A 22,463-nucleotide genomic window follows, 5' to 3' on the forward strand; every position below is an offset into this window, starting at 1 on the left:
TGCTGGTGTTTTTCTGCACATTTCTTCACAGTATCTGTGTTGTGCTGGTATGTGTGTGTGTGTGTGTGTGTGAGAGAGAGAGAGAGAGAGAGAGAGAGATTAATTTTGAACTTTTTGTCTTGTTTATTGACATATAATATGACACCATGTTTCACTTATAAATTTTCTCTCTCTCTCTCTCTCTCTGTGTGTGTGTGTATGTGTGTGTGTGTGTATTTGGTTCAGGGGGTCGGTGAGGCTTCTGCCAGGGGCTCGACCATGGAGGGAGACTGCCTGAGTTGCATCAAGTACCTTATGTTCATCTTCAACTTCTTCATCTTTGTGAGTACCCTCCTCTTCCTCTCCCTGTTCTTACCCCCCCCCCCCCCCCCCACACACACACACTGGACTGAAAGCCTCCAACACACCCCCTAACACCCCCATTCTCTCCCTCTTGCTGTTGTGTGTGCTGCAGCTAGGGGGCGCTGTTCTGCTGGCGGTGGGGATCTGGGTGCTGGTGGACCCCATGGGCTTCAGTGAGATCGTGGCGGCCAACCCGCTCGTCTTCACGGGCGTGTACTTCATCCTGTGCCTGGGCGGGCTCCTCTTCCTCCTCGGCTTCCTTGGCTGCTGTGGGGCCATCCGCGAGAATCGCTGCCTGCTTCTCTTTGTGAGTGTGTGTGTGTGTGTCTGCATCTCATCTGTGTGTGTGTGTGTGTGTGTCTGTGTGTGTGAGTGTGTGTGTGTGTGTGTGTCACAAAGTCTAATGTTCCTCTATTCCTACCCCCCCCCCCTCTCCCCCACTAGTTCTTCATGCTCATCCTCATCATCTTTCTGGCAGAATTGGCTGCTGCCATCCTGGGCTTCATATTCCGGGAGAATGTAAGTACATCTCAATTTCTCTTTTCTTACTTCCACCCCCCCCTCCCTCTCTCTCTCTCTCTCTCTCTCTCTCTCTCTCTCTTTTGCCTCCTCTTCCCTCCTCGGTCTCTCTATCTCTCTCAGACATACACTATGATGAATCCATAAATCCACTTTTGTTCAGCTATGCTTCTGTCTTTTTGCTGATCTGCTGTGTGTGTGTGTGTGTATGTGTGCGCGTTTGTGTCCTCAGCTGACCAGGCAGTACTTCACTAAGGAGCTGAAGCATCACTATCAGGGCAGCAACAGCACCGACGTCTTTACCACCACATGGAACGCCATCATGACCACGGTCAGTTCACCTGCAGCTGATTTCATTTTTCTCACTCGACACCGCACTGTGCTCAGCTGATTCAATTTAACCAGATGGACTCATTTAACTTGAAGATCATTTTTTATTGTTTGCTATATCTTTTTTTTGTGGCCTTTTTATGCCTTTAATGATAGTGACAGTGGAGAGTGACAGGAAGCGAATGAGAGAGAGAGCAGGGGTGGGATCCGTAAAGGACCACGGGGCGGGAATCGAACCCGGGTCGCCGGCGTACGGTGCAGGTGCCCCAGCCAGTTCCGCCACAGCTGGGGCCATTGTTTGTTATATCTTAATTTCCGATTTGTAAAGTGCTTTTGGATTTTATTGAGCGCCGCTGACAGAGGCGGCAGAGTTTGACGCTGGTGTGCGGGTTGTATTGAAAACATTTTAATCTAATATAATCTAACGTCGGCGCCTGTGTGTGGATGCCTTAAGAGAATACTACCAATGAGAGCCAATGGCCAGTGAGCTCTTTAAAGCTCAGGAGCACTAGCACACTATTAGTCCCAGACCAGAGCTTCATCAACACACATCAGCATGAACTCACAATGACTGGGCTTTTCTCTGGGATTTACCAACTCACCTCCTTATGCAGTTATCAGTGAAGTGACAGCAAAGATGAAGAAAGATTGAGATTTCCTATATGAATACACTTTCAACAATGGTGTGTGTGTGTGTGCGTGTGTGTGTGTGTGTGTGTGTGTACTCTCTTTAGTTTGACTGCTGTGGTGTGAATGGTGGAGAGGACTTTGAGGAAAGCCTGTTTCGTCTTCTCAACCCAACCAAGATGGTTCCGGAAGCCTGTTGCCAGAGGAACCATCTCCTGGGAGACGTGCTGTTCATGAGCCGGGAGGACTGTCTCAAGGGGAGCATGCTCATTCGTCACAAGGTCAGCACACTCACACAGTACACACACACACACACACACACACACACACACACACGCACACACACACACACACTCGCACACACACACACACACTCACTCACTCACTCACTCACTCACACACACACACACACACACACACACACACACACACACACAGTACACACACACACACACACACACACACACACACACACACACACACACACACACACACACACTAGGGCTGTCAATCTTCTTCCATAACCCATTTTGAATTTAATTCATTATTATTTTTAATAATGGAATTATATTTGAATGCTTAATGCTCAAATTTTGCCTATTATTAATATTTACGATAAATCTCTATACACTGTATAAACAGGCTTATGCATTGCCAATGCGACTATAAACATGTGGTTGACTTGTTATATTGAACAAAAGCTCAGTCTACCAACGATATCTGTGCAACTTGAGTGGTTTCAATTTCTTTTTTTGCGCATACGCGCACACACACTGAATGAACGCCCATACCACTACCACTTCATTGAATGCCTTTATGTTTGATGACACCAAATTAGCAAGTATTTTCTGATTGCGGAAAAGTTTGCTTTCTTTTTTTCTACCAGCCCTGAACCATTATGCCTATCAGAGAAGCACTGGACATAGCCTAGGAGGGAGGCAAAATTCTTGCCTGCTTTAGCTGCGCGGTTCCTCGTCATCGGACTGTTTACCTACCTAGCTTGTCAGGGTGTAGCGTTATCAGATGTGCACTCAGGCTGCTCGCTGCTACATATTCTGCAGATTACGACATTGTTAGGCTAGTTGTTATTTTTCCGTTTTCTGATGGAAATCCAAAAACGTTCCACACATCGCTGAAATGGTCAGGGTGGTGATCTCCGTGGGTGCATCACTTCTGCCATATTTAGATTGTGCATTAGACGTGACAAAAGCATTTCGTTTTCGCTAAAGTCATATTCGCTAAAGTTAGCCAACACATACAAAAAAACTCCCCAAAACACCACATTCGAATAGAAATTTCCAAATTCGATTAGTATTGATATTTTAAATATTCGATTTATATTCGACTTTTGAAATTCGTTCCAACAGCCCTACACACACACACACTTACATAAACACACGGACATGCAGACATACACACAGGCATGTTTACCCTTATGTCACAGACTCAAATACACACACACAAACACTTAAATACACACACACACACAAAGTCTAACCCCTGTTGTGTGTCCTGTGTACAGGGCTGCTACTCTGCTGTGGTTGAGTACTTTGAGACGTATATCTACCTGGCTGGAGCGCTGGCCATTGTGGTGCTGACCATAGAGGTACAGAGAGCAATGTCTCTCTCTCTCTCACACACACACACACACACTCTCATCTTAAGATTCAACAGTCAGACAGTGCTCTCTTGTGGACATTTGTGGTACTGCAATTACTCACACACCATCACATGCCTGTCATTAGCCTACCAGAAAACTTGGGGACTTTGTCTGACTTCCTTGACTAGGGATAATTTCAATTGAGTTGTTAAATATTATGTAACACACTGTTTGGTAAGAGCTTAATGAACACACTGATTTGTGTTGGTAAATTTGCCTGCGTGTACCTGAAATCCAATTAGTAACTGCTGTGTATACCTCTGTGCTTCTTTGCAGCTCTTTGCCATGGTGTTTGCCATGTGTTTGTTTCGAGGGATCCAGTAGCCCACACATGTCCATCACAAACACAGCACATGAAGAGGAGGAAGAGGGAAAAAGAACACGTGTAAAATCAACAGCAGTGTTTTGATGTCATGTTGATGTTGCTGAATGGTTCATGAGAGTGTTTGATCAGCACCCTGTGTGTGTACTTCACAGCTGGACCTATGGGGTACACACACATGCCCAGAGAACACACACGCGTAACTATACTAAAACTCAACAATAAATAAAAAGAGTAAATAATGTGTTGGTGAACAGCCAAACAAACAAATACAACAGCAGGCTAAATATGACAAAAGACTCCAATCAGGGTTGTAGCAGAGTTAACTGGCACACATACTTTACTTGGATAATCCTCCCACAGACAGGGGTGCGAGTTTGACAGCGTATTTTGTCAACATGCGCACTGTGGCAAGAGTAAACACAAAGTGGAAGAGAGTTAGTTAAAGGTGCTCTAAGCGATGCCACACATTTTTTTGGCTAAAACATTTTATGTCACTTACTGCAAACATCACCTAACCAACCGCTAGCCGTCTGTCCTGAATACGCTGTAAAAAAAATGCAATCTCTGTGGACAGCCCAGGCTACAAAAACGGCAACAAAAACAACCTGGGCAAACCTAGCCCATAAAAGCATAACAAACTGTTCACAGAAGAGATCACAGAAGAGATGCGCGTTTAGAGTTTCAATTTCACGGGAGCAGCACGGGAGAGAGGGGGAGGAAGTAGCAAGTTAGCTCTCTGTTTTGTTTAAAAGTCAACAGAAGTGACGTTACCCAGCATCGCTTAGAGCACCTTTAATGAATAAGGGCTGAGCTACACCAGGCACGTAACTGAAGCGTTCCGTTCGCGTTGCGTCTGCTGCAACAATTAGCTTCCACTATAATCAATGAAAGTAGCTACACCAGACGTGATAGCGGCGCATACGTTCAAAAAAAATAGAGCATTCCTCTAAAATGGATTTTACGCGTTGCGAACGGAACGCTTCAGTTACGCGCCTGGTGTAGCTTCGCTGTAAAAGATAGATAGATCAGATTTTAACACTGGTTGCACGTGATAAGTTTATTCAATTTAACTTCACTGGAGAGGTTTTACCCATTTTAGTCCCCACCGTGTCGTAGCTTCCTGCTACCTTACTGCCCCCAAACTGGGGCCTCTGAGCATCCTGTTACAATTCAACTTCACTATGTAAAATTGTTGTTTAACAATTACTGAACATCACCGTAGCCAAACCCACCCCCTAACGCCAACCATAACAATAAAATGATAGTGAAGTGTCAACAGATAGTTTGTTGATAATCGGAGCATCTTTAGTCTGTGCGGGGACTACTCAAGTAGCTTTCAGAAACCCTTGCAAAGAAACTATCAAAAGTTGAATGGACACTGATCAGAGATTAATAATTAATAAGAATATGGTTTATTTTACAGCACCAGTGAAGACATTCAGGTGTGTGAATGTGAATATGAATGTGAATATGCACTGGCCTAATACTAGGAAACGTACAGTACTTACAGAGGAGGGAGGCTCAACTTTTACACAGTGTGTGTGTCTGTGTGTGTGTGTGTGTGTGTGTGTGTGTGTGTGTGTCTGTGTGTGTGTGTGTGTGTGTCTGTGTGTGTGTGTATGTGTGTGTGTGTGTGTGTGTGAGTGTGTGTGTGAGTGTGTGTGTGTGTGTGTGAGTGTGTGAGTGTGTGTGCGTGCGTGCATGTGCATATATGTGCATGAGTATATTTTATGTTTTTATTCCACTTTTCAAGATGAACATCTTGTGAATCGTGTTGTTACATTGTGAATATGATTGTGTTTTTGCATTAGTGCATTGTATTGCATTTGTATGTGTATTGTATCTATTGTATTTGCAGATGACACCTGATTGATATTAAAACATATAAGATCTCTCTGTTCTGTTATTATGTCTCTAGTTGATATTAGTGAATGTCAAGTAAGCTAATAAGAATTTGTTTGCATGCTTTGTCCAGAATAGTCGTCTGGCTCCTGATCGGGTAGCCTAGGCCTACTTCTCAGTTTTCAAAACTTCAAAACTCAAAACTTCTCAGTTTTCATGTTGAAGAAGGAAGTTTCGCGGTCAGTTAGCGTAGGCTACGTTTTGTTGACCTTCTTTCATAATTAAACGGGGTTCGGCCTTGGCAGTAGCCTACATACATAGGCCTATTTCAAATAAATGTATCCATTGTATAGCGTATATAATAAATGTAGCCTATCCATAGCATTTAAAAGTTAGGCTAAAATGATTAGGATACCTCCGTTCCGTCCAGGCAGTGCAATAATATGCGCTCCGGGCGCACAGTGGTGATCAGTCCCGGCGGCATGGGGGGCTTTGGGTGGCCAGGCCCGTCCTGGAAGTCATCTGTGCCCGCCCTGGACGAGCTTGGCTGCTCCAACCAACCCCAATCCCATAGATTGATTTTGAACACTTATTAAATGTAGGCCTATATTATACGTTTGTCAATCTAGCAAGTAGCAAATAAAACTTGTAAAATCTGTATTATTCCGTAGCTAATCAATCAGGAACATTAGGTAAGCCCATCACCTAATGTAAATGGAGAGGAGGTTACGTGGCGCAGTCTACTTCATTTCTGCACTAACCCCTGTCATCCAATGACAAATATAGCTTATCGGCTCGCAGGTAGGCTATATCTCATATCGTAGTTAGTAGAAGTAGGCCTAGTGGTTTCTGTGTTTGTTTGAGAGCGTTAACCTTTACTGTTTTTTTCTTCTGACCTAGTCGGAGAACAGGGAGTTTGTTACCACTCCAGGGCCGAAGTTATCCGTAACTTCGGGGCTAACTCCCTAACACTCTATCTGAAAGTGGTTAGCAAATGGACGAGGATTTTGGTTTTATCTGCGGATTTATTTTTGCATTATTTTGAACATGACTAGCTCCAGTCTCAACAGCACGTCTACTTTTTCCACACGCATCTCAGTTCTAACACACATACACCCTCTCGCTTTCTCTCTCTCCATCCCTGCGCACGGGGCTCTCTTAAAGGAGCTGCACCATTTTACAACAATTGCATCTACATTTTCATATTAGAATGTTTTGTCAAGTGTAAGCTTAAACTACCGTGATCAATTTAAGTTCTTGTGCCCCCCTGGAAAGGTGTAATGCCCGTCCGTGAATTTGTGTCTGGTGGTGATAGGCCTAACCAAAGTCAATGACATAAACTCCATCCATTACATGTATGTTTTAGTCAGGGTAGTCTAGACTCCAGGCTACCTGATGCAGTGCACTGTGTGAGAGGTAGGGTGGCCAGACGTCCTGCTTTAGGAAGGACAGTCCTGATTTTCAATGCCCTGTCCTGCGTCCTGTGCAACATCAAGCAGGACGCATATTTGTCCTGCTTTTTGAGACAGGCTTGAAGAGCCGAGTTCTAGAATCTTTGCTGGGACAGAGCACAACGTACAATGCAGTAACACAGTCTAACAAATGATTGTCTAAGAGCGGTGTCAGATAAATATCTGAGCAGATATCATTGGTTAAAAACATAAACAAGGCTCTATGTGCTGCTACGTCATATGTATTCCGGTTTCATTGACAGAAAGTTAGCCTACTGGTTAGCGCTTCGGACTTAACTAACTTAACCGGAGAGTTGCCGCTTCGAACCCCAACCAGTAGGTATGGCTGAAGTGCCCTTGAGCAAGGCACCTAACCCCTCACTGCTCCCCGAGCGCCACTGTAGCAGGCAGCTCACTGCATCGGGATTAGTGTGTGCTTCACCTCTGTGTGTTCACTGTGTGCTGAGTGTGATTCACGGATTGGGATAAATGCAGAGACTAAATTTCCCTCATGGGATCAAAAGAGTATATATACTTTATACACACACACACACCACAACGTGTTGAATACTTTGAATACATACAAATACTGTGAACAAACACTTTTTGACTTTTCATTAATATTTTTCCTATTCAGCTACACAAACATCATCTTTAAACTTTAACGGACCCCCCCCCCCCCACACACACACACACACATTCAAAATCAATTGTATGCACACTATTGCTATGTATGCACCATATTGTTATGTACCACGTGAAAGCTTGGACTCTTGGGAATCCAAAAATGACCATTTTTTATGTATGTATAGTGCTTTACTTTGTCAGAATGATCATAATATGTCTTAATTAAATTTAATCCCTGCTGCCCTCCTCCCGCTCCTCCGCTTTTGATGGTACCCTGACCTCTGGCTGCAGTGCTGCAGCACAATAAGTAAATGCAACATATTGGGTACTGAAATATTCTCAAGAATCCATAGAAATGGAATCTTCATGTTGTTTTATCCAATATTAGTTGTGCAGATGTATAATGTATCTTATACACAACCATTGAACAAACAAAGTAAATGCAATTCCATATTTTGTGTAGTCATTCTATATGACTAGAACACCTGACATACAATCCAAATAGTCTACAAGAAACCTCAGCGTTACCTTTCATTTGAGACCAAGATTATGCTTCTAGAGCATAATCCCAGGTCGTTAAAAAAGTGACAAGGTATAGTGCTGTAGAGATATCAACCTGAATTAGCATGCTAAATTACTAGCCACAGCCCGACAGGTGTCATAATACCAGTTTCGGCCGTATGCGGTATGCGGGCAACATAACCGCCAGCCAAACTGCAATACACAAATAACTCGCACGGCTTGTGGGCGTACCTGTACTTGGAGTATACTGGCCCCATCTTTTATGGAATGTGGAGTATGAATAGATTATTTGGCGGACATTACACATGGCACTTTTAAACCACACAAAATTGTATTGTAAATGAGAGTATATCAGAGTCCTATGTACACCATTGTCAAGGTGATTTTTTTTGTGTGACTTGTACAAGCAATTTCAGGCCAGTTTGCTTTCCTGCTCAAAACTACATGCCAAAAATAAATGTTGAATATCTCCACAACCACAAGGACCATAAAAAAGGTATCAAATGAAAGCTAACACTAATGGGCTGTCTGCAGAAGTGTCGGAATGGACATTTATTGTACAGTGTAAGAGACAACAGAACTAAAACATGAAAAAAAACAATCTCCGCCTAAACAGAACCAGATTTCAAAGTGAATACCAGCTTGGAAACAACATAGTATCCCAAAACCTCTTTCAATCAGTACCCCTATCTATGGGAATGAGTCAAGCCAAGTGTAAAGCTTGTAGAGAGAGACAGTGCAATGCTGCACAAGTTATAATTCTTTAATGTCAAGGCGGAAATGTAGAACTGTAGATAGTGGTCTATGGTGCTATTTGACTTAATTAATGTACCAGGTTGTAACACAAATTATATTTAATTGACATATCACTATTAGTCCATGAGCCACAGGGGGTCGTCACTACCACTTGGGGGGGCAAATTCTCACTATATTTTTCTGAAAGCTACATATCTCTGGAGGATAAAATGGTATGATAGAAAGTTGGATCTTGTAGCTTTGTGGCTGTACAGGCCTTCAAAGTTGACCTCTGATTTGAAAAAAAAGGAAATGCCGCCTATTGGCTTTTTTTGTTAAAACGCTCATAACAGCCCAGAAAATAATCCAAATCTTATTATTACTGATGCATATGTGGTGTTTGATGTTGGCATACATATTTTGACTCATTATGTGATTTTGTTTTTCAAGCAACATGTTATAGCAATACCTGAATGCAGATGTTATTGAACATTACTATTCTACCTTCCTTACTTTCAATTGCGAGTTGAAATTAATGTTAAATGATGACATACATAGGTCTGCAGTACAAATGTTTTTTAAAGTGTAGCTGAAACGAGTAGCCTACAAAGGATCTTTAATCTATTCATTGAGTTCATCATCGTCAGAACAGGAGCACAGAGGATGCCATCTCTATGGCACTTCACTCTGCCCTGTCCCACCTTGACAATAGCAACACCTAGCCTATGTAAGAATGCTGATCATTGACTTCAGCCCAGCGTTTAACACCATCATCCCCTCCAAACTGATCACCAAACTCAGTGAACTGGGCATCAATACCTCCCTCTGTAACTGGATTCTGGACTACTTGTATTGCATTCATTGTGTCTACAACTTATTTATGATAAATAAGTTTGTTTTTTCTTTTATCACATAGGCCTACACATATATCGGAGGTCCACCTGTTGTCAGTCAGCCGCCCCCCAGGATGGCACTCCAGGTATGGGAGAGCATATACGCTCCCTCATCTCTGTTCATCGTCTTTGGGCTCTGCTTTCTTATTTTAATCGCCTCCTTTATTCAGCGGTGGTATCGGTTGTTCTCCTGCTTAATGACTCTGACATGCAGGAGGTGTGGTCCACCTGTCAAAAAACTGACAGGTGGATCACACCTCCGTAACAACATCAGCCTGCGTATAGCCTGAGGCCCAGGAGAGGGCTTCGCCCGCCTCAACGCTTTGATGAGGCCATCTTTCCTCGAGGGCGAGGAACTTAAAGGGGGGGGCAGTGTAGCGCCGAGGCTATTTGCCCCGTGTTGGACTTTCCCCTGTGTTCCCCTGTGTCTTCTGTTTTCCCGGCGTGTGCGCGTGTGTGTGTGTGTGTGCGTGCGAGAATGTCTGTGTCTCCCTCTCCCTTCTGTGTCATAGAATGTGTCAATAAGTTCTGATGTGTTTTGATTGGGGGGAGGTGTCCGGGAGGGAATATTTAGGGGTTCGCATAGGTTAGCAATTGATAAGGGGAGGGAATAGAATAGGGGGTTCTAAGACGTTTAGTGAGTTTAGTCAGAGTAGAGGTGAATTACGTGCAAGTGAGTTGTGTTGTGTTGTTGGCCGATGCGAGTGAATGACGAGTGATTGAGACGTGATTTGTCAGGATCGATCGGTTTGTTGCATTGTAGTGGACACCTCCTGCTACCCGTACCTTAGCCTGTACATCATTTGAAAAATAAATAACCGGAGTTTGGAACGATACCTTAGCCTCCCTGTCAACTACTCCTTGGCATTACAATATTGTACAATTCAGTTTAAACAACATAAAGAGAACCACACTCACACAAACACACACACACACACACACACACACACACACACATACAAACACACATTACAGCAACACTGTCTTGAAGAGCAGGTTGAACAACGTAAGAGAGAAAACAAAACTGAAGTCAAGTGTGAGAAAAAAATAGCAGGAAGTAACCTCTTTTTGGGGACATTGTTTTCTTACAACAGCACATTATGTCAAGAGCAGATGATAACACACAGGTAATAACACTTTTATCGAGAACAGCCTTCCAACTCCACGGATCGGGTAGCCTATCGACTTCTGTCAAAATTGACACTTGGGATGGGAGTTTATCATTGACTTATGGCGGTGAGTCATAAGTAAGAGCAGGCTACATCTGGTTTACCTTCTTTAAAACTATTAAACTGAGTTCAGCCTTGGCAGTACCTAGGCCTACTTAAAATAAATCTGTCAACAACGTATAGGCTATAATGTGTCCACAGTGTTTAAAAGTTAGGCAATGGAACAGATTGCTTCCCGTCTAAAGGTGTGCAGTGGTGTGTGTACATATAATGGCTAAAGTCAATGAACTTCTTCCATTATGTTTTAGTCAGGGTAGTCTTTGTAATTCAGTGGTGTGCTGTTTAAGAGAGGGAATGCCCACACTTAGTAGCTGATCAAGAGTCCACATATGATTGAAAGGATTATCATCAGCCTGGTAATTAGGATCCTTACATATGGTCATAATAATGTAATTAATATTTTGTAATTATCTTTGTGTATGCTATCTTGTATTAGGCCTGAGGAAAAAGCAGAGTAAGGAACATGTGGTTTAGCCTGTGCTGTGTCAAAATCTAAGCCTAAATGTTATTTAAGCCTACACATTTCCTCACTATACTCACAAGTAGCAAAGAACAGGCATGACAGATGTAGGCCTACTGAGTAGCCTAAGCCTGATGTCCATACATCATCTCTGTGTGGTACAGCCTGCAGGGGTTGTTTACATGCAGATGCCAAAGTTTTTCTATTTTCGTATTGAATTGAATTAGCCTAATGTAGCCTTGGCTTGATCCGACGTTTAAGTAGCTGTGACGAGCACGAGCAGTCATCTGACATCACCAAATTAGGATATTTCAGAACTAATAACTTGGACAGCTCCCCTTAAGAGCATCTTAAGAGCAGCGCACGCTATGACATGTTGGGGAAACAGTCGATCAAACAAACAAACAAACAAACTGAAAAAACTATCTTACTGAATCTTAGGAAACCCTCGTAAGTGCATGAATCCACCGTTATCGGGAAACCGTGCCCTGGCTCACAATTTCCAAATGTCATATGTTCAAAAATAGATTACCTTCACATTTTTTATGGATTTTTTTTCTTGCCATTGTCTTTCCCTGATCTCAGCAGGTGAACTGAGGTGATCAGGTCAGAACGAAATAAAGTCAGGAAGGGCTCCTCGTGGACATGAGTCTCCCTGAAGAACAGGAGTACCACCTGAGGAGAGGAGATGCAGGTGACCCAGAGCCTCACAGGTAGGCTGAGTTTATACAGCTGAGCTTGTAGCTCAATTCTCTTCGTCTTCTGCTGAGCCTCTCCCTGCTCTGGTTGTAAATTGTGTGATTCTCACAGGGACATCATGAAGAAACGAGGCTCCTTTGTGTCCAGAAATCTGTCCATACGGAGTGACCGGTCGAAAGAATATCCGCTTAACTTTAGGGGGTAAGTGGAAAATTGATTTGCACCTGGTATCATCTTCCAGCTGCTCATCTAGGCCCCATCAAAGAATCAGTTCAACTGATTGCACCTGTATCAACTGCTTTCTACTGAACTAGACCAACTCTCTCTGTCTCTTCATTCTACAAGGATATAAGACACATTTCATCCAACTTTCTATCCATTCATCCTCTTCAAACCATTCACTCATCCACCCATTAAACTATCCATCAACATCCATTAAACAATCTGCCTATCAACATCCATTCAACTTTCTGTCTATCAACATCCATTACACTATCTACATTTAACTTTTAAACTATATACTCTGTCTCAGGCTTTAAGCATACAATAAATATGGCTCTATTAAGACTGCCGTTAAGCAATTAGAATCCTAGGCCAGGTGGCCAGGCCACCAGCATCAACTGCCAGTCTCAGGCTTTAAGCATACAAACTGGCCCTATTAAGACTACACATCCTGTTCAACTGCTTCCTCTGCCAAAAACTGTTTCAAAATAAAAGTCCTCACTACAATATTTAACTGTTAAACAATTTAACCCTTTAAACTACTGAACTTTTTAACTGTTCAGCCATTGTAACTGTTACTTGTCATCAACTATGACTCCTACCCACTGTAGCTAGTTAGCATGGTTAACATAGTTAGCATGCTAGCGTGTTAGCATGCTAGTTAGCATTTTTAGCAAAACTGCTAAAAATGATTAGCTAAGTTATCTAAGTAACATGGTTAACATAGTTAGCATGTTAGCATGCTAGTTAGAATTTTTAACAAAACTGCTAAAAATGATTAGCTAAGTTAGTTAAGTAATGTGGTTAGCATAGTTAGCATGCTAGCGTGTTAGCATGCTAGTTAGCATTTTTAGCAAAACTGCTAAAAATGATTAGCTAAGTTAGCTAAGTAATATGGTTAGCATGTTAGCATGTTGACATGCTAGTTAGCATTTTTAACAAAATTGCTAAAAATGATTAGCTAAGTTAGCTAAGTCACATGGTTAGCATAGTCAACATTTTAATATTGTTAGCATGCTAGTTAGCATAGTAACTTGGTTAACATTATTATAGTGCATGAAAATGCACTGTACTGTTATTCCAAGGCATTTTATTATTATAGTGCATGAAAATGCACTGTACTGTTATTCCAAGGCATTTTATTATTATTACAGTGCATGAAAATGCACTGTACTGTTATTCTAAGACATTTTATTACAGTGCATGAAAATGCACTGTACTGTTATTCCAAAGCATTTTATTATTATTATAGTGCATGAAAATGCACTATACTGTTCTTCCTAGGCTTCTTATTACAGTGCATGAAAATGCACTGTACTGTTCTTCCTAGGCTTCTTATTACAGTGCATGAAAATGCACTGTACTGTTATTCCAAGGCATTTTATTACAGTGCATGAAAATGCACTGTACTGTTCTTCCTAGGCTTCTTCTTATTACAGTGCATGAAAATGCACTGTACTGTTCTTCCTAGGCTTCTTATTACAGTGCATGAAAATGCACTGTACTGTTATTCCAAGGCATTTTATTACAGTGCATGAAAATGCACTGTACTGTTATTCCAAGGCATTTTATTACAGTGCATGAAAATGCACTGTACTGTTCTTCCTAGGCTTCTTCTTATTACAGTGCATGAAAATGCACTGTACTGTTCTTCCTAGGCTTCTTCTTCTTCTTCTTCTTCTTATTAGAGTGCATGAAAATGCACTCTACTGTTCTTCCTAGGCTTCTTCTTCTTCTTCTTATTACAGTGCATGAAAATGCACTGTACTGTTCTTCCTAGGCTTCTTATTCTTCTTCTTCTAACGCAATTAATGCAGCTTCAACCGCTTAACGTAGAAACTTCATTCAAACTATGTTACGTAGGTCTTACTTAGGACATGGGTGCTTTGTATTTTTCAGCTTTGTAACTTTTATACTTTTTAAACTATTAATTAAAAACTGTTCAAAATTTCCCCATAGACTTAACATGGGCTGATGACATCACAATAGAGCCGTTAAGCAATTAGAATCCTATGGCAGGTGTTCGGGCCAGCTGCATCAACTGCCAGTCTCAGGCTTTAAGCATACAAACTGGCCCTATTAAGACTACACATCCTGTTCAACTGCTTCCTCTGCCAAAAACTGTTTCAAAATAAAAGTCCTCACTACAATATTTCACTGTTAAACAATTTAACCCTTTAAACTACTGAACTTTTATCTGTTCAGCCATTGTAACTGTTACTTGTCATCAACTATGACTCCTACCCACTGTAGCTAGTTAGCTAAGATAGCTAAGTAACTTGGTTAGCATAGTTAGCATGCTAGCATGTTAGCATGCTAATTAGCATGTTAGTTAGCATTTTTAGCAAAACTGTTAAAAACGATTAGCTAAGTTAGCTAAGTCACATGGTTAGCATAGTTAGCATGCTAACATGTTAGCATGCTAGTTAGCATTTTTTGCAAAACTGCTAAAAATGATTAGCTAAGTTAGCTAAGTCACATGGTTAGCATAGTTAGCATGCTAACATGTTAGCATGCTAGTTAGCATTTCATATGGTTAGCATAGTTAGCATGCTAACATGTTAGCTTGCTAATTAGCATAGTTAGCATTATTGCTAAAAATGATTAGCAAAGTTAGCTAAGTCACGTGGTGAACATAGTTAGCATGCTAGCATATTAGCATGCTAGTTAGCATAGTTAGCATAACTGTTAAAAAAGATTAGCGAAGTTAGCTAAGTCACATGGTTAGCATAATTAGCATTTTAGCATGCTAATTAGCATAGTTATCATAACTAATAAAAATGATTAGCTAGGTTAGCTAAGTCATATGGTTAGCATAGTTAACATTTTAACATTGTTAGCATGCTAGTTAGCATAGTTACTTGGTTAACATTATTATCTTTGTTAACATAGTTAGCATAACTACTAGCAAACATTGGAGCCATTCCAACTGTTAGTTATCGTCAACTATCTGCCTAAATAATTGAACCATTTCAATTATCAACCTATTTAACTGTTCAGTCATTCCAACTATAGTGAACCTTATCTACCAAGCAAATAATTTAACCATATGAACTCATCATATTTTTGCATTTTCATGCACTGTATTTCCTTCAGGAAATGCTTTTCTAGTTCTTCTTCTTCTTCTAACGCATTTAATGCAGCTTCAACCGTTTAACGTAGAAACTTCATTCAAACTTTGTTACGTAGGTCTTACTTGGGATAAGAGTGCTATGTATTTTTCATCTTTGTAACTTTTATACTTTTTAAACTATTAATTAAAAACTATCAAAATTTCCCCATTGACTTAACATTGCCCTTTATGACATCACAGCAATTAGAATCCTGTGGCAGGTGTTCGGGCCACCTGGATCAACTGCCACTTTCAGGCTTTAAGCATACAAACTGGCCCTATTAAGACTACACATCCTGTTCAACTGCTTCCTCTGCCAAAAACTGTTTCAAAATAAAAGTCCTCACTACAATATTTCACTGTTAAACAATTTAAGCCTTTAAACTACTGAACTTTTTAACTGTTCAGCCATTGTAACTGTTACTTGTCATCAACTATGACTCCTACCCACTGTAGCTAGTTAGCTAAGTAACTTGGTTAGCATAGTTAGCATGCTAGCATGCTAGTTAGCATGCTAGTTAGCATTTTTAGCAAAACTGCTAAAAATGATTAGCTAAGTCACATGGTTAGCAGTGTTAGCATGCTAACATGTTAGCATGCTAGTTAACATTTTTAGCAAAACTGCTAAAAATGATTAGCTAAGTTAGCTAAGTCACATGGTTAGCATAGTTAGCATGCTAGCATGTTAGCATGCTAGTTAGCATTTTTAGCAAAACTGCTGAAAATGATTAGCTAAGTTAGCTAAGTCAGATGGTTAGCATAGTTAGCATGCTAGCATGTTAACATGCTAGTTAGCATTTTAAGCAAAACTGCTAAAAATGATTAGCTAAGTTAGCTAAGTCACATGGTTAGCATGCTAACACATTAGCATGCTAGTTAGCATTTTTAACAAAACTGCTAAAAATGATTAGCTAAGTTAGCTAAGTGATGTGGTTAGCATAGTTAGCTAGCATTTTTAGCAAAACTACTTAAAATGATTAGCTAAGTTAGCTAAGTAACGTGGTCAACATAGTTAGCATGCTAGCGTGTTAGCATGCTAGTTAACATTTTTTACAAAACTGCTAAAAATGATTAACAAAGTTAGCTAAGTAACATGGTTAGCATAGTTAGCATGTTAGCATTCTAGTCAGCATTGTTAGCATAACTACTAAAAATGATTAGCTAGGTTAGCTAAGTCACATGGTTAGCATAGTAATTTGGTTAGCATTATTATCTTTGTTAACATAGTTAACATAACTGCTAGCAAACATTGGAGCCATTCCAACTGTTAGTTATCGTCAAGTATCTCCCTAAATAATTTAACCATTTCAATTATCAACCTATTTAACTGTTCAGTCATTCCAACTATATTAAACCTTATCTACCAAGCAAATAATTTAACCATATGAACGCATCATATTTTTGCATTTTCATGCACTATATTTCCTTCAGGAAATGCTTTTCTAGTTCTTATTCTTCCTTCTAACGCGTTTAATGCAGCTTCAACCGTTTAACGTAGAAACTTCATTCAAACTATGTTACGTAGGTCTTACTTAGGACATGGGTGCTATGTATTTTTCAACTTTGTAACTTTTATACTTTTTAAACTATTAATTAAAAACTATCAAAATTTCCCCATTGACTTAACATTGCCCTTTATGACATCACAGCAATTAGAATCCTGTGGCAGGTGTTCGGGCCACCTGGATCAACTGCCACTTTCAGGCTTTAAGCATACAAACTGGCCCTATTAAGACTACACATCCTGTTCAACTGCTTCCTCTGCTAAAAACGGTTTCAAAATAAAAGTCCTCACTACAATATTTCACTGTTAAACAATTTAAGCCTTTAAACTACTGAACTTTTTAACTGTTCAGCCATTGTAACTGTTACTTGTCATCAACTATGACTCCTACCCACTGTAGCTAGTTAGCTAAGTTAGCTAAGTAACTTGGTTAGCATAGTTAGCATGCTAGCATGTTAGCATGCTAGTTAGCATTTTTAGCAACACTGCTAAAAATGATTAGCTAAGTTAGCTAAGTCACATGGTTAGCATAGTTAGCATGCTAGCATGTTAGCATGCTAGTTAGCATTTTTAGCAAAACTGCTGAAAATGATTAGCTAAGTTAGCTAAGTCACATGGTTAGCATAGTTAGCATGCTAACACGTTAGCATGCTAGTTAGCATTTTTAGCAAAACTACTAAAAATGATTAGCTAAGTTAGCTAAGTCACATGGTTAGCATAGTTAGCATTTTAACATTGTTAGCCTGTTAGTTAGCATAGTAATTTGGTTAGCATTATTATCTTTGTTAACATAGTTAACATAACTGCTAGCAAACATTGGAGCCATTCCAACTGTTAGTTATCGTCAAGTATCTCCCTAAATAATTTAATCATTTCAATTATCAACCTATTTAACTGTTCAGTCATTCCAACTATATTAAACCTTATCTACCAAGCAAATAATTTAACCATATGAACGCATCATATTTTTGCATTTTCATGCACTGTATTTCCTTCAGGAAATGCTTTTCTAGTTATTCTTCTTCTTCTAACGCAGTTAATGCAGCTTCAACCGTTTAACGTAGAAACTTCATTCAAACTGCGTTGCGTAGGTCTTACTTATGACATGTGGGCTTTGTATTTTTCATCTTTGTAACTTTTATACTTTTTAAACTATTAATTAAAAACTGCTCAAAATTTCCCCATAGACTTAACATGGGCTGATGACATCACAATGGACTAATTAACTTGATTTGCACCTGGTATCATCTTCCAGCTGCTCATCTAGGCCCCATCAAAGAATCTGTTCAACTGATTGCACCTGTATCAACTGCTTTCTACTGAACTAGACCAACTCTCTCTGTCTCTCCATTCTACAAGGATATAAGACACATTTCCTCCAACTTTCTATCCATTCATCCTCTTCAAACCATTCACCCATTAAACTATCCATCAACATCCATTAAACAATCTGCCTATCAACATCCAGTCTATCAACATCCATTACACTATCTACATTTAACTTTTAAACTATATACTCTGTCTCAGGCTTTAAGCATACAATATGGCTCTATTAAGACTGCCGTTAAGCAATTAGAATCCTAGGCCAGGTGGCCAGGCCACCTGCACCCTATCAGTTTCTCAGGCTAACCTTTTACACTATCCACCTATTTGACTGTTCAGTCAGTCCAACTATATTAAACCTCATCTACCTAGTTCAGTCATTCCAACTATATTAAACCTCATCTACCTAGCAAATAATTTAACCTTTTACACTATCCACCTATTTAACCGTTCAGTCATTCCAACTATATTAAACCTCATCTACCTAGTTCAGTCATTCCTATATTAAACCTCATCTACCTAGTTCAGTCATTCCAACTATATTAAACCTCATCTACCTAGCAAATAATTTAACCATTTGAATCCTATGGCAGGTGTTCGGGCCAGCTGCATCAACTGCCAGTCTCAGGCTTTAAGCATACAAACTGGCCCTATTAAGAGTACACATCCTGTTCAACTGCTTCCTCTGCCAAAAACTGTTTCAAAATAAAAGTCCTCACCACAATATTTCACTGTTAAACAATTTAACCCTTTAAACTACTGAACTTTTTAACTGTTCAGCCATTGTAACTGTTACTTGTCATCAACTATGACTCCTACCCACTGTAGCTAGTTAGCTAAGTTAGCTAAGTAACTTGGTTAACATAGTTAGCATGCTAGCATGTTAGCATGCTAGTTAGCATGCTAGTTAGCATTTTTAGCAAAACTGCTAAAAATGATGAGCTAAGTTAGCTAAGTCACATGGTTAGCATAGTTAGCATGCTAGCATGTTAACATGCTAGTTAGCATTTTTAACAAAAAAATTAAAAATGATTAGCTAAGTTAGCTAAGTAACATGGTTAGCATAGTTAGTATGTTAGCATGCTAACATGCTAGTTAGCATTTTTAGCAAACTGTTAAAAATGATTAGCTAAGTTAGCTAAGTAACTTGGTTAACATAGTTAGCATGCTAGCATGTTAGCATGCTAGTGAACATGTTAGTTAGCATTTTTAGCAAAACTGCTAAAAATGATTAGCTAAGTTAGCTAAGTCACATGGTTAGCATTGTTAGCATGCTAGCATGTTAGCATGCTAGTTAACATTTTTAGCAAAACTGTTAAAAATGATTAGCTAAGTAACATGGTTAGCATAGTTAGCATGCTAGCATGTTAGCATGCTAATTAACATTTTTAGCAAAACTGTTAAAGATGATTAGCTAAGTTAGCTAAGTAACATGGTTAACATTGTTAGCATGCTAATGTGTTAGCATACTAGTTAGCATTTTTAGAAAAACTGCTAAAAATGATTAGCTAAGTTAGCTAAGTAATGTGGTTAGCATAGTTAGCATGCTAACATGTTAGCATACTAGTTAGTATTTTTAGCAAAACTACTAAAAATGATTAGCTAAGTTAGCTAAGTAACATGGTTAGCATAGTTAGCATGCTAATTAGCATAACTACTAAATATGAAAACATTAGCTAAGTTAACTAAGTTAAGTAACTTGGTTAATATTATTATCTTTGATAACATAGTTAGCATAACTGCTAGCAAACATTAGAGCCATTCCAACTGTCAGTTATCGTCAATTATCTACCTAAATCATTTAACCATTTAAATTATGCATCTATTTAACCGTTCAATCATCATTTAACTATATAAACTATTCACCTATTTAACTGTTCAGTCATTCCAACTATATTAAACCTCGTCTACCTAGCAACCAATATAGTTTGTTTTTACTCTGTATGATATTTTACATCATATTTTTTGCATTTTCATGCACTGTATTTCCTTCAGGAAATGCTTTTCTAGTTCTTATTATTTTTCTTCTTCTAACGCAGTTAATGCAGCTTCAACCGTTTAACGTAGAAACTTCATTCAAACTGCGTTGCGTAGGTCTTACTTATGACATGTGGGCTATGTATTTTTCATCTTTGTAACTTTTATACTTTTTAAACTATTAATTAAAAACTACTCAAAATGTCCCCATAGACTTAACATGGGCTGATGACATCACAATGGACTAATTAACTTGATTTGCACCTGGTATCATCTTCCAGCTGCTCATCTAGGCCCCATCAAAGAATCAGTTCAACTGATTGCACCTGTATCAACTGCATTCTACTGAACTAGACCAACTCTCTCTGTCTCTCCATTCTACAAGGATATCAGACACATTTCATCCAACTTTCTATCCATTCATCCTCTTCAAACCATTCACTCATCCACCCATTAAACTATCCATCAACATCCATTAAACAATCTGCCTATCAACATCCATTCAACTTTCTGTCTATCAACATCCATTACACTATCTACATTTAACTTTTAAACTATATACTCTGTCTCAGGCTTTAAGCATACAATATGGCTCTATTAAGACTGCCGTTAAGCAATTAGAATCCTAGGCCAGGTGGCCAGGCCACCTGCATCAACTGCCAGTCTCAGGCTTTAAGCATACAAACTGGCCCTATTAAGACTACACATCCTGTTCAACTGCTTCCTCTACCAAAAACTGTTTCAAAATAAAAGTCCTCACTACAATATTTCACTGTTAAACAATTTAACCCTTTAAACGACTGAACTTTTTAACTGTTCAGCCATTGTAACTGTTACTTGTCATCAACTATGACTCCTACCCACTGTAGCTAGTTAGCATGGTTAACATAGTTAGCATGCTAATATGTTAGCATGTTAACATGCTAGTTAGCATTTTTAGCAAAACTGTTAAAAATGATTAGCTAAGTTAGCTAAGTAACATGGTTAGCATAGTTAGCATGCTAGCATGTTAGCATGCTAGTTAGCATTTTTTGTAAAACTGCTAAAAATGATTAGCTAAGTCACATGGTTAGCATAGTTAGCATGCTAGCATGTTAGCATGCTAGTTAACATTTTTAGCAAAACTGCTAAAAATTATTAGCTAAGTTAGCTAAGTCACATGGTTAGCATGTAAGCATGTTAACATGCTAGTTACCATTTTTAGCAAAACTGCTAAAAACGATTAGCTAAGTTAGCTAAGTAAAATGGTTAGCATAGTTAATATGCTAGCATGTTAGCATGCTAGTTAGCATAGTTAGCAAAACTGCTAAAAATGATTAGCTAGGTTAGCTAAGTCACATGGTTAACATAGTTCACATTGCTAACATGCTAGTTAGCATAACTACTAAAAATGAAAAAATTAGCTAAGTTAACTAAGTTAAGCATTATCCACCTATTTAACCGTTCAATCATTCCAACTATATTAAACCTCATCTACCTAGCAACCAATATAGTTTGTTTTTACTCTGTATGCTATTTTACATCATATTTTTTGCATTTTCATGCACTGTATTTCCTTCAGGAAATGCTTTTCTAGTTATTATTCTTCTTCTAACGCACTTAATACAGCTTCAACCGTTTAACGTAGAAACTTCATTCAAACTATGTTACGTAGGTCTTACTTAGGACATGTGAGCTTTGTATTTTTCAACTTTGTAACTTTTATACTTTTTAAACTATTAATTAAAAACTAATCAAAATTTCCCCATTGACTTAACATTATGATTATGACATCACAATACGGCCGTTAAGCAATTAGAATCCTATGGCAGGTGTTCGGGCCACCTGTTTCAACTGCCAGTCTCAGGCTTTAAGCATACAAACTGGCCCTATTAAGACTACACATCCTGTTCAACTGCTTCCTCTGCCAAAAACTGTTTCAAAATAAAAGTCCTCACTACAATATTTCACTGTTAAACAATTTAACCCTTTAAACTACTGAACTTTTTAACTGTTCAGCCATTGTAACTGTTACTTGTCATCAACTATGACTCCTACCCACTGTAGCTAGTTAGCTAAGTTAGC

The 22,463-nt window shown here is 39.3% G+C and overlaps 1 protein-coding gene across 1 annotated transcript; it reads left to right on the forward strand.

Annotated features, from left to right (window-relative positions):
- Positions 1 to 228: 228 nt before the first annotated feature.
- Positions 229 to 5,695, forward strand: LOC143113481 (tetraspanin-18B-like). The gene is made up of 7 exons (XM_076275434.1): positions 229 to 321; positions 455 to 649; positions 787 to 861; positions 1,094 to 1,192; positions 1,926 to 2,099; positions 3,341 to 3,424; positions 3,755 to 5,695. The coding sequence occupies exons 1-7, from the start codon at positions 259 to 261 to the stop codon at positions 3,800 to 3,802; spliced, it is 738 nt and encodes a 245-aa protein (XP_076131549.1). The 5' UTR covers positions 229 to 258; the 3' UTR covers positions 3,803 to 5,695.
- The last annotated feature ends 16,768 nt before the right edge of the window (positions 5,696 to 22,463 follow it).

The sequence above is a fragment of the Alosa pseudoharengus genome, unplaced genomic scaffold (assembly GCF_046254945.1).
Source record: "Alosa pseudoharengus isolate Yale_2024_CS ecotype anadromous, Long Island Sound unplaced genomic scaffold, YU_APseudo_1.1 YU_APseudo_1.1_scf_83, whole genome shotgun sequence".
NCBI lineage: Eukaryota > Metazoa > Chordata > Actinopteri > Clupeiformes > Clupeidae > Alosa > Alosa pseudoharengus.

Bases quoted from the DNA above. Each gene is read 5' to 3' on its own strand.
- LOC143113481 (XM_076275434.1), top strand. From the start codon at position 259: ATGGAGGGAGACTGCCTGAGTTGCATCAAGTACCTTATGTTCATCTTC. The intron at 650-786 runs GTGAGTGTGTGT...CTCCCCCACTAG, and splicing joins ATCGCTGCCTGCTTCTCTTT to TTCTTCATGCTCATCCTCAT. The intron at 3,425-3,754 runs GTACAGAGAGCA...GCTTCTTTGCAG, and splicing joins TTGTGGTGCTGACCATAGAG to CTCTTTGCCATGGTGTTTGC.